Source organism: Salvelinus alpinus, chromosome 21 (genome assembly GCF_045679555.1).
Source record: "Salvelinus alpinus chromosome 21, SLU_Salpinus.1, whole genome shotgun sequence".
Lineage (NCBI taxonomy): Eukaryota > Metazoa > Chordata > Actinopteri > Salmoniformes > Salmonidae > Salvelinus > Salvelinus alpinus.
In genome coordinates this window covers 19482439-19496336 of record NC_092106.1, presented here as the reverse complement: position 1 = coordinate 19496336, position 13898 = coordinate 19482439, and the positions used below count along the sequence as shown (strand labels likewise).

At 41.2% G+C, this 13898-nt stretch overlaps 1 protein-coding gene across 2 annotated transcripts in view; it reads right to left on the bottom strand.

Moving 5' to 3' along the window:
• Window positions 1-13898, bottom strand: part of LOC139547975 (Golgi SNAP receptor complex member 1-like) — a 54322-nt gene that overhangs the window by 33136 nt on the left and 7288 nt on the right. For both annotated transcript variants that reach the window (XM_071357229.1, XM_071357230.1), the window contains exon 6: window positions 12340-12414. In XM_071357229.1, the coding sequence (XP_071213330.1) occupies window positions 12340-12414 (75 nt within the window). The remainder of the gene's footprint in view (window positions 1-12339; window positions 12415-13898) is intronic.

Below are 13898 nucleotides of genomic sequence, written 5' to 3'. Positions count from 1 at the left end.
GCTCTCCAATAGTGGTATCAAAACATTTAAAAGATGGTTCTCAAAAGTGAGATTACAAGTTGATCAATGTTCAAAGCAGAATTACTTTCCCATTGTTTCCTCAAATGCAGTGTATGATATACCATTTTGTAGCTCTGAGTCTCTACTTTTATCCAATGTAAAAAAAATAATTAAAAAAATTCAAATGTTGCTACATAAGACTGAATCCAGGTGTAGAGTCACATATTGTGGATAAAGAGTTACCTGTCTAACAGAACATAGAGGGTGTTCTTTAATGGAAGCCTCTCAAACATAATCCAGGTAGAATCAGGAATTCCCCAGGGCAGGTGTCTAGGCCCCTTGCTTTTAAATTTTTTTACGAACGACATGCCACTGACTTTGAGTAAAGCCAGTGTGTCTATGAATGCGGATGACTCAACACTATACATGTCAGCTACTACAGCAACTGAAATGACTGCAACGCTTAACAAAGGAATAAGTTAGTCCTAAATATTTCAAAAACTAAAAGCATTGTATTTGGGACAAATCACTCAACTAAATCTTGTAATCAATAATGTGGAAATTTACCAAGTTGAGGTGACTAAACTGCTTGGAGTAACCCTGGATTGAAAACTGTCAGTGTCAAAACATATTGATACAACAGTATCTAAGATGGGAAGAAGTCTGTCCATAATAAAGAGTGGCTGTCTTCTTAACAGCACTATCAACAAGGAAGGTCCTACAGGACCTAGTTTTGTCGCATCTGGACTACTGTTCAGTCGTTTGGTCAGGAGCCACAAAGAGGAACTTAGGAAAATTGCAATTGGCTCAGAACAGGGGAGCACGGCTGGCCCTTGGATGTACACAGAGCTAACATTAATAATATCAAAGTGGAGGAGAAATTGACTTCATCACTACTTGTATTTGTGAGAGGTATTGACATGTTGAATGCACAAAACTGTCTGTTTGAACTACTGGCACACAGCTCTGACACCCATGCATACTAGAGGTCGACCGATTATGATTTTTCAACGCCGATACCAATTATTGGAGGACCAAGAAAAGCTGATACCAATTAAAATCGGTCGATCGAGATATATTTATATGTAATAATGACAATTACAACAATACTGAATGAACACTTATTTTAACTTAATATAACACAAATTAAAATCTATTTAGTCTCAAATAAATAATGAAACATGTTCAATTTGGTTTAAATAACGCAAAAACAGTGTTGGAGAAGAAAGTAAAAGTGCAATATGTGCCATGTAAAAAAGCTAAGTTTAAGTTCCTTGCTCAGAACATGAGAACATATGAAAGCTGGTGGTTTCTTTTAACATGAGTCTTCAATATTCCCAGTTAAGAAGTTTTAGGTTGTAGTTATTATAGGACTATTTCTCTCTATACCATTTGTATTTCATATACTTTTGACTATTGTATGTTCTTATAGGCACTATAGCATTGCCAGCCTAATCTCGGGAGTTGATAGGTTTTTAGTCATAAACAGCGCTGTGCTTCAAGCATTGAGAAGTGCTGCTGGCAAATGCAGGAAAAGTGCTGTTTGAATGAATGCTTAAGAGCCTGCTGTTGCCTACCCCCGCTCAGTCAGACTGCTCTATCAAATCATAGACTTAATTATAATAAAACACACAGAAATACGAGCCTTAGGTCATTAATATGGTCAAATCCGGAAACTATAATTTCGAAAACAAAACGTTTATTCTTTCAGTGAAATACGGAACCATTCCGTATTTTATCGAACGGGTGGCATCCAGTCTAAATATTGCTGTTACATTGCACCACCTTCAATGTTATGTCATAATTATGTCAAATTCTGGCAAATTAATTACGGTCTTTGTTAGGAAGAAATGGTCTTCACACAGTTTGCAACGAGCCAGGCAGCCCAAACTGCTGTGATATGATGAGAAATTAACAATCACCGCATTGATTATTTGCAACGCAGGACAAGCTAGTTAAACTAGTAATATCATCAACCATGTGTAGTTAACAAGTGATTATGTTAAGATTGACTGTTTTTCATAAAATAAGTTTAATGCTAGCTAGCAACTTACCATGGCTCCCTGCTGCACTCGCGTAACAGGTGGTCAGCCTGCCATGCAGTCTCGTGGAGTGCAATGTAAATCGGCGTCCAAAAATGCCGATTACCGATTGTTATGAAAACTTGACATAGGCCCTGATAAAATCACCCATGCCGATTAACCGGTCGACCTCTAATGCATACCCCACAAGACATGCCACCATAGGTCTCTTCACAGTCCCCAAGTCCAGGACAGACTATGGCACAGTACTACATAGACACAGTACTACATAGAGCTATGACTGCATGGAATTCTATTCCACATCAAGTAACTCATGCAAGCAGTAAAATGTTAATTTTAAAAACACTTTATGGAACAGCGGGGACTGTGAAGCAACACAAACATAAGCACAGACATACACATGCGATAACATAAGCACTACACACGGATCTTGTGTTGTAGATACGTGGTAGTATTTAACCTTAATTGATTTAACTAGGCAAATCAGTTAAGAACAAATTCTTATTTACAATGATGGCCTACCCCGGATAACGTTGGGCCAATTGTGCGGCACCCTATGAGACTCCCAAATACAGCCGGTTGTGATACCGCCTGGAATCGAACCAGGGTTTGTAGTGACACATCTAGCACTGTGATGCAGTGTCTTAGACTGCTGCGCCACTCGGGAGCACACATGTATTGTAATGTTTTTAAAATTGTACAACTGCCTTAATTTTGCTGGACCCCAGGACAGTAGCTGCTGCCTTGGGAGCAGCTAATGGGGATACATAATAAATGCAAACAGTGTATCTGTACACAGGTCAACAATATTGAATTTGGAGTTAGTAATGAATAAAGAAATACACCTCCTGTAGGGACAGTGCTCTTCAAAGTGTTCTTCAAAACACAGCCTCTGCATTTCTGGCCTGGGCATGGGGATTCTGTGTGTGTCCATTTTCATCTGCCAAGGTAAGGTTGACCTCCTGTAGAGCAGGGTACTTAGGGCAAGAAGTTTTTCCTGACCACGGGAAACTGGGCACGCACACACACCCTACCTCCCAAACATTTCCACTGGTCTACGCAGCAGAGCTGAAAACCTTGATGGGAAGCATTTCTTCCTTTGGCATCTATTTGTTTGTGTCTCTAAACCGCTATAGGCCATTACCACAGCAGCCAGTAACACGTCATCCCTTCTTTCCTACATCCCCCTTTCCTGCCCTCTCTTTAATACAATAGATCTAAGGTAATAGAATCAAGCCCACTAAGCTACAGCTCGCTCTCCTCTCCTCAGTCATTGGTATAGTAGGGGAAAGTCCTCTCTGGTATCTCCTGTGGTTAACATCATATTGTGCTCCTCCTAGCTTGTCATGTGGTTGAGGCTGTGTTCCCATACCGCGACAGCAAACATGACCACATTTTCCTAGATTGTATTGTATGTCTGAACTGGCATAGATATGGCTCAGATTACAGATAGCCTCCTCTCTTAAAGACAGGTTCTGGGGATTGGTCTAGGACAGGTTTCGAAACCAACCAAGGTCCTCTACAAAAACATTGTGAGACTGAAGTCTTGTCAGTTGAGGAAGTCTTGTCGTTGATGGACCTGGCCTTGAGTGTAATGGCTACTTGTAGTGTGTTCATATAGTATAGTAAACTTTGTTAAACTGGAACCTTGTCGTTGTGTCATTTCGAGTTAACATTGGTAGCAGAGGATGGCTAATAACTACAATGTGCCACCTCGCATCGACGAGAAGAGGTCGTACGAAAGTTGGAAAAATGAACTGGGAATCTGGACACGCGTTACTAATCTGGACGCGAAAAAGCAAGCACTTGCGGTGGTATTATCGCTCGAGGGAAGAGCGAGAAATACAGCACTGGAAATATCCGTTGAGGATTTGAACAAGGATGACGGTATGGGAACTTTGATCACAGCACTGGATTCTGTATTTCTTAAAGAAGAGAAAGACCGTGCCTACGAGGCATATTCAAAGTTTGACAGTGTTACGAGATATTTCGGTTGCAATGATGGACTACATCATTGATTTCGAACAGAGGTACAATAGGATGCGCAAGTACGACATGGTTCTCCCAGATGCAGTGTTAGCGTTCAAGTTGCTAGATACTACCTGTCTAGATGGTAGGGAGAAACAGTTGGCTTTGACTGCTTGTACTGTGCTGACTTTTGCATCTATGAAGTCGGCACTAAAAATAATATTTGGTGAAAAGACGTCTGTCGCGCCAATAACAGATGGAATGCAAGTGAGTGACGCAGCATATTACACCGAGCAGCACAGAAAAGGCGCCAACAAGTCACGTTCTCAAGACAACCAGAAGAGGGCGCCATTTCCCGGCACAAATCCACTGGACAAATATGGAAGGAGATCGAAATGTGCAATTTGTCAAAGCACTTACCATTGGGTTAAAGACTGTCCTCATAAAAATGAACAAGTTAAACTAACAGAGGAAAATGTAAACACAGAGATAGAGCAGTGTAACATTACACTGTTTTCAAATGAATCTGCTACTGATACTGAGATTTTTATAGTTGAATCCTTAGGATCAGCTGTGATTGATGCTGCATGTACACGGACAGTGTGTGGTGCAAAATGGCTTGATAGCTATGTCAGTGAACTAAATATGAAAGAAGTACAAAATATGATTGACACACCAAGCAACAGAGCTTTCAAATTTGGAGACGGGAGAATTGTCCATTCTACCAAGAGAGTTAAGATACCAGCAAAAAAATTGGTCAGACTAAGTGTCACATTGAAACAGAGGTGGTCCCTACAGATATCCCCTTACTATTAAGCAAAGCTTCCCTCAAGAAGGCAGAGGCTGTACTAGACATTAAAAAATGACAAGGCAGTGATGTTTAAACAACCAGTGACTCTTGAACTTACTACCTCAGGCCACTATTGTGTAAACATTTTAGACAAAGACATCACACAGAGTCCATGCAAAAATGAGATTCTGACTGACACAGAGAACATGAGCACTAAAGAAAAACACAAAGTATTGTTAAAGCTTTACAAACAGTTTGGACATGATACAGTTGACAGACTTCAGAAGTTTCTCAGCAGTTCAGGGAATAATGATGATGAGAAGTAGGAAACTGGAAACAAAGTGTACTACAAACGAGTTGACTGTCAAGAGTGGAAAGGACCGGGAGTAGTCATTGGTCAAGTGATATTTGTGAGGCACGAAGGCATGATTGTCAGGGTGCATCACTCAAGATTGCGGAAAGTAAATGATCAACAAGATAGAGGGGCTGTTGCTGAGAATCAGTCTCCTAATGAAAATGACAAAAAGGACACAGTAACAGACACAAACCTACCAGATGTCGCATCCAATGATATGGACACCGAAACTGACACAGGAAATGGAGCAGAGACCTTCAACCATGCCACAGGTAATACTATTGAGCGTTCAAATGAGGAAAACATTCAACAACAGCCACATGTGTTAAGAGAACATGGTTGTTCCAATCTGAAAACTGGACAAACTGTTAAATACATGGACAGAGAAAGTGGTATTCCACATTCAGCAACCGTCATTGGACGAGCAGGAAAAGCAAAACACAAGAACTGGTACAACTTGCAGTACTCTGAACCAGCCACACTTTCTGGTACAACAGGGTCAGCTGACCTGTCACTTGTAGATAATATCAGAATTGAACCAATGGAAAATCGAGAAAAACAGAATGACATTCAAAATGATGATGTACTTGAAACAAAGGATGTGTCATTTGACTCAGCTAAGCTAGATGAGCTCAGTAATTGGAGGAAAAATGGAGTGTTTGAGGAAGTCAAAGACATTGGCCAAAAGTGCGTCTCAACAAGGTGGGTGTGTACCCTTAAAGAATCCTTAACTGGAATAGTGCCCAAAGCATGTCTAGTGGCTAGAGGTTTTGAGGAGCTGGCTGCTAAAGAACTCCCAAAAGACTCACCGACATGCGCCTCAGAGTCACTCAGATTGCTGATGTTAGTGATCTGCCAGAAAAAATGGAAACTTAATTCCATAGACATCAAATCTGGATTTTTGCAGGGAACAGAGCTGTCAAGGGACATTCACATCCAACCTCTGCCCGAAGCTAAAAGCGAAGGAACACTGTGGAAACTAAAAAAGTGTGTGTATGGACTGGCAGATGGATCACTCTACTGGTACAAAGTCAAGGCAACAATGCTGAATACAGGTGGAAAAATGTCACAAGTGGATCCTGCACTCTTCTATTGGCTTGATCAAGACTGCAATGTGACTGGAGTACTTGCCTGTCATGTTGATGACTTTATCTGGGGTGGCTCACAGACCTTGGCTTCAACTGTGATTCCACACCTCAAAGCTGTTTTCTAGGTTGGCCGTGAGGAGCATGATCATTTGTTATGTTGGCAGAGAGTTTATTACAGTTGATGGAAAAATACTGATGCAACAGGAGAGCTATATTAAGAATCTTCAACCCATCCACATGGATTCTTCAAGAGCCGTACAAAGGAATTCCCCTCTATGTGGAATTGAAGCTGATCAATTGAGGTCGAAGATAGGTCAAATTCTATGGGTTGCTAGACAGAGTATACCTGGTGTAATGTTTGATGTTTGCAACTTGGCATCTAACACAAAACACGCCACTGTACAAACCATTCATGAGGCAAACAAAGTTGTTCGTAAACTGAAATCACAACAAGTGACTTTAAAGTTTCAGCATGTTGGAAAAGATGACTCTTTGAAACTAGTTGTCTTCAGTGATGCTTCGCTAGGGAACCTTACAGATGGAGGCACACAAGGTGGACATCTAATCGTGTTAATGGGTGAAGGAGGAAGATTCTCACCTATCTGTTGGCAGTCAAAAAGGATCAGAAGGGTTGTCCGAAGCACACTTGCTGGAGAAACACTTGCTCTTGCGGATGGAATTGACAATGCGATCTTTCTTGCAACACTGTTCTCAGAGCTTACCACTGGTGAGACAAAACGGCACATTCTACCTGTAGTTTGTGTCACTGACAACTACTCATTAGTTGATGCTGTGAAGTCAACCAAGTCTGTCACAGAGAAAAGACTTCGTCTTGAGATTAGCAGCATCAAGGAACTTATTCAAGCACAGAGAATCCAGCGGATTCTGTGGTCGACCACAAAGGAACAGCTTGCTGACTGTCTGACTAAAAAAGGAGCATCAAGTCTTGTGCTCCTACAGGCTCTCAGTAATGGAAAGTGGCAGCTTGAGTAATACAAATAAAAACTGTCACACAACCCATTTGTAATGGGGATCTTGAATAATACTTGGACCTTTAATTATGTTGTTGATGTTTTATTTGTCTTTAAAGAAAAGGGGGAGATTGTTAAGTTCATGTTTTAAGTATCCCTATACTTCTGTTATTACGGGGCTATCACTGAGTCAAGAGTGCGCATGCGCAGGAAGTCTTGTCGTTGATGGACCTGGCCTTGAGTGTAATGGCTACTTGTAGTGTGTTCATATAGTATAGTAAACTTTGTTAAACTGGAACCTTGTCGTTGTGTCATTTCGAGTTAACACAAACAACCTTTGAAAGCAACGTCAGCACAATAACTTTGTCAGGAGCTGCATGAAATGGGTTTCCATGGCCGAGCAGCCGCACACAAGCCTAAGATCAGCATCCGCAATGCCAAGCGTCGGCTGGAGTGGTGTAAAACTCACTGCCATTGGACTCTGGAGCAGTGGAAATGGGTTCTCTGGAGTGATGAATCACGCGTCACCATCTTGCAGTCTGACGGACGAATCTGAGTTTTGCGGATGCCAGGGGAACGCTACCTGCCTGAATGCATAGAGCCAAATGTAAAGTTTGGTGGAGGAGGAATAATGGTCTGAGGCTGTTTTCATGGTTCGGGCTAGGTCACTTAGTTCCAGTGAAGGGAAATCTTAAAGCTACAGCATCGAATGACATTCTAGACCAGAGGTCACCATCCAGTTGATCGCGATCGTCTTGTCGATCTCCAAGGCATTTCTAGGCGGTTCTGCACAAACTCTGCCTTCCCGGTGGGCCTGGAGAGGAAATCCAAGTGCACTATGCCACCGCTGGCCAATCAGATTGCTCAGATGACCGAGTCTGCAGTAACGAGGCAGGCATAAAAGAAAGCTATGGCAAAATTGATACTGTGAGATTTCAAAACCATGATTAGAGAGAGACTGTCAACAAATACAGAAAAGAGCTGCTGTTTTTATGAGTGAGGGTAAGTTCTTACTCAGCACTGTCAACACTTTTATACGCCATAAAATGCGCCTTCTTCCCATTTCCACTCTGCGCTACAACAAGCAGTGCAGCAGTAATGAATGAGTAGGAAAGTGTATCTATAGGCTTGCGTTGTTATTATTAGTGGCTTGGGTCTTTTCAATATCAAGGAATATATCCCTTTCTCTGTTCATAGGAGAAACAACATGAATTTGTGCATGAGGCAGAACTAATGCGGTGCGACTCGCATTTCACCATCAGCTGGAAGACGGTGTCCCTTTTTGGTCAGTGTCAGTGGAGGAAAGGGAGAGTGAAGGGATGTTGAGGGGGACCCTCATTCTCCTCTCTGCTGAGACTGACCATCAGATGCAGGCACCATCAGCCCAGTAAAATAAAAAGCTAATTATTTAAATGTATGCTCACTCAGCTGTGCCTCTCACGTACAATGGATCTATTACCGGTGTGATCATATAGCCTACCTCAATTTTTTAAATCAATTTAAAAAAATGTCCCAAACAATGCATTGGCAGGTAAATTCAAGCAAAGCCAATATGCGGTGATAATGTATTGAGCCTATAGCTTACTGCACAAACCTCATTGCTACAGTACTGTTTTTAATTGGTTTATGTTGCATAGGCTTACGTTTTTTAAGTCTGAGCAGTAGATCTCGGCATGCATTTTGACTCAGAAAGTGATCTTGACTCAGAAAAGGTTGGGGATCACTGTTCTAGATGATTCTGTACTTCTAACTTTGTGGCAACAGTTTGGGGAACGCCCTTTCGTGTTTCAGCATGGCAATGCCCCCGTGCACAAAGCGAGGTCCATACAGAAATGGTTTGTCGAGATCGGTGTGGAAGAACTTGACTGGCCTGCAGAGACTTGACCTCAACCCCATTGAACATCTTTGGGATGAATTTGAAAGCCGACTGCGAGCCAGGCCTAATCGCCCAACACCAGCGCCTGACCTCACTAATGCGCAAGGGTGAATGGAATTAAGTCCCTGCAGCAATGTTCCAATATCTAGTGAAAAGCCTTCCCAGAAGAGTGGAGGCTGTTATAGGAGCAAAGGGGGGACCAACTCCATATTAATGCCAATGATTTTGGAATGAGATGTTCGTGTCCACATACTTTTGGTCATGTACTGTACTTGAATGAGCACATTCAGTGCAGTGACTGGAAAAATACCATTCAGCTGTCATGTGCCCTAGGGGTATCATAGGCGCCCCCACCCCATTTCAATTTAAGGGGCTTTATTGGCATGGGAAACATATGTTAACATTGCCAAAGCAAGTGAAGTAGATAATACACAAAAGTGAAAAACAATCAAATGAACAGTAAACATTACACTCACAGAAGTTCCTCTCTCGCCACAGTTTTATGACTTAACGACATGTCGTAAATTCCTGGAAGGAACCCTTTCCCCATTTAGACATGCAGTATTGAGAGAGAGAACAAAGAACTAGACTTGGCCAAACTCCTAAGCCCCAAAATGGGAGAATGAAACATCTCAACTTCTGAGAATGTGGAAATGGTCCGTGGACACAAAGGACAGTTATGACGAGTGTGTTTCATTTGGTGATATCGTGATCTCATGAAGGACAGGAAACACACATAACGGTATCTCTTAAAGTGTACATTTCCCAGCTGTCAGGTTTACATCTAAATATTGTGAAACGCATGTGATTATACATGAAACCATTTGTGAAAAGATGTAATTTGATGTTAACCTTCTAAATGAGAAAATATGGGTTTTTATATCAAGTTAACCAAGTCAGTAACCACGCCCACGAGAGCGTAGACATTACGTCGGCGTCATGGACCGGCCCTTTTCTCTGAAGTGTATAAAACCACCCGTGACGAAATTTACATTTCATACCAAAGAGATCAACGGTAAGCCGGACGTCTCGAATTGTTAAGATCACGCAAACCCCGGTGTAAGCTAAGGTTGCAAATGGATGAATTTCTAAGACTAGAAAACATGTCGCTGATGCGACATGTTGAAATAGTTGGCACTATAACTCTACCAAAGGACAAGACCATACCACGTGGAGCATTGGCTACACGGCTGGAAATGGTTAAACTCTGAGACTATCCATCACTACAGAATTAGAGCAAATCTTAGACATAATTACTAGTCTGCAGCTAGAAATTACGTAAGTCTAGAATGAGAATACCGACAAACGCGGAAGCATCTATCTATGAGAACATTTCCGAATGGTACCAACTACAACCACGAAAGACATCGTGACTTCTGGGAAAGTGAACCAGATACTCTGATGAACCCTACAGGACGATCAAGGATTCCAACAGAAGACAAACATATACATTTAAATTATTCTCGAATGAGCGGCCGTTCATATGAAAAGGATTAGCATTTCAATGAATATAATTATAGACTGTTTGTAGTGAATCCATTTCGTCTTTCCCGCTCTCTCAGTCCCCACCCCTTTCCTTTGTCTACCAAGCTGTCATATCGGCTTAGCCCACTAGGGAATTCTCTATCATTGTTAGTAACCAATATCTACTGTTGGTTTGTTAAGCATTTCTGTGATTATTTAGTTAGTAAATAAATAATTAAGCCAATTTGTATATTGCTGATAATGGAAACTAGGGTTCGTGCAGATAACCAAGAATTTTACGACGTTCAGATGAGACTGAAAAGGTAAAGAATAATTAATGACCGATTGATGACTGAAATGCAAAAGATCTTTAGATCGCTAAGAGTTAATTCAGAAGACGGAACTCCTTAAATAAACATCTCCGTGGTGCCCCAGGTTATTAATTAGTTAATTGTTGCATGATTTAATTCAATCACGTAATCAATTAAACATTAGATAATCGATTTGATAAAATAGCATGTCATTAATGAGTCACAGACACGACACAGCCATTTTGTGACAGAACAGTCAGACGGTTTCTTCTAGTGAATGGAAGTTTGGGGTGTATCTGGAGAAACTGCTATTTGGGGGCCAATTCTTTAGTGTAGCCAGGACACACCGGGGTTGGCAGAAAAGAATGGGCAGACCAATCAGAGTTCTTTATAGTTATGTTACGCCTAATTTGTCCCCTCAGTCAGATGGTTTGCAATGTCTCCCTCCTGACACTGGCCATGACACATGTAACGCTGTAGTTAATGTGTATGTGTCTGTCTGTCTTTGCACCATGCTGATACCCTGTGTGAGGTTGAATGGGCTAACACCTCTGCGCGTCACACGACTTCAGAGGTAAACAAAGAATTAACCCTTGAAATTTAGCGCGCCATGCAAGTCCATTCAAGTTGAGGTAAATTATAAAATGACAGTTCCATTGCTGTGTTTCACCGTGTGACGTTTATGGTCTGACTGAATGAGAATAACCTTCCTGAACTCAAATGTATAGTTGTGCTATGACTGAGTGTGTGGTGGGGTTTGACCTTTAGGAGTTATTGCCTTGATATTTTAATGGGAGAATAATACATAACGCGAAGGGATTTTTTATTGTATTTATGAATTATTAGACCTAAATGACCCTTTACCTTAAATCTATTTTTTTCTCTTACATTTCATTTAAACAGATCATTAACTTAAGCAGTCAAGTTGCTGTCTACGGAGAAAAAAATTGCCAGAAATGCCAGTGAATCAAGATGACACACGCTGATTTATACACCAAAACATCCTTACCCCGAGCTCTACCTATAAAATGAAAAACCCAAACAGCTTCCCATCTGTCTTGTTGGGGGAAGAAGTGCTTAAGCAGTGCTTAGCAAGCAAACAGCAAGAGCAGGAAGATCATTTTAGAGTTATTCAAAATGCCTAACTGGGCCCATCAACATGAGTTATCCCAGCACTGTGCTGCTCTGCAGACTGCTATTGGTCTGGTTACTGGGAAGTAGCAGCTCCTCTGAGACCTGATACAGCTATGATAACAGCTCTGGGAACAGCAAAGACACTGTACTTGGAATTGACAGAAGCAAAAAGCCAACTTGCTTGTAAGAATATCAGAAAAAGCTTGACAGAATAATTGTGAGATGACAGTATGGGTACTTGGAGAATATTGCAAGATGATATTGCGAAGTAATCTGGTGATTTAGAGTCACAAAAAGTCAGGAGCAGTGTGAGTGCGCGCGTGTGTGTGTTCGTTCTTACTTTCTCAGGTGGTCATGCTCCTTCAGAAACAGTTCCGTTCTTCTGTTGTTTACTCCTGAGCCACTCTTGTATGTCCTGTTGGACAGAAAGAGAGAATGGGTTTCATTGATATAACACAGTGCATATAAATTAGACACACAAACAACTCAAGATGACATCACTGCTATGACCATATTAAATATTTACTGAGAAATTGATCCTGATTAATCTAAGGTATTACCAAATTCAGCCACGATTGTATCAAACACAACATCTATGGATTCATCAATGTGACCATTTGACACAAGGTTTGTTTGACACAAGGTTTGTCTATGCAGCTACAGTCCAAGCAGACGGGCACAGTTGGTAAAAGGAGGAGTTCATGTATAATAGGAGGCCAGCCATGCTGAGGTGGTTTAAAGAGCCCGCTATAGGACTGCAGTAGATGTACAGCTCTTTTAAAGCAGCCTGGCCTGAATGGAAAACACTGAGGATGGTTTCTCCTGCTGTCAACATCACCATGTAAAATTAACTCAAGTCGCTCTGGATGACTGTCTTAGTCAGTTTAACTCTACCTACACGTACATATTACCTCAACTAACCGGTGGCCCCGCACATTGACTCTGTACCGCTACCCCATGTACATAGCCTCACTTGTTATGTTACTGCTGCTATAATTATTTGTTACTTTTATTTTCCATTTTTAACTTAACTCTTATTTGTAAAAAAAAAAAATTAAATAATCTTGAAACTTCTTAAAGCATTGTTGGTTACGGGCTTGTAAGTAAGCATTTCACTGTAAGGTCTTGTTGTATTAGGCGCATGTGACCAATAAGATATTTGATTTGTCTGCTAAATGACTCAAATGTACTATTTGGGCCTCATGATATTATCCCAACACCGTGGTGCCGTTACAATATGTATTACGATTCTATATGTATTAAGATTTGATACTGGGATTTTATTACGATGATGTTCCAAACATATTGCTCACTATACTCTGTCTGCTGCAGAGAGACGAGAGCATGAGAAAATGAGTTAAATCAGTGATGGAAATAAAAGTGCTGAAGACATGTTGGCTTACTATTTTAAAAGAAGGATGGAGAACAAGCTATAGGATGAAAAACATCAGCGTTTCTGCACAGGTACAGCAGACTAGCGCTAACTGACGCTAACTAGCTATACTTGGACACAAATCGATACTTGGAGTCAAAGTATTGTTATAATATCCAAAATAATATTGCGATATGCAACTAGCGATTTTTTCCACCATCACTAGTGCTGGCCCGGAGTGCTGCTCCATAGCTTGGTGTGTGTTGGCCAGAGTGATCTGTTGACCCTGCTAGGGCCATAAGGTAAACTCACCCCATTCCTTACAAATGTGCACAAACGCAACATTCAAACGAGGCTACACAAAGAAAACTAATGGGACTGTAGCGACTGTGTTGACTTCAAAATCGGTGGTGTGAACTAGGTTTCAATTCAAGCATTGATCGACATGGTAATGCCTCTATAGTATTGGAGAAAAGTTGAAAAAAACGGACCCTCCGTTACATCGTGACGGGTCATGTCGTAACGTA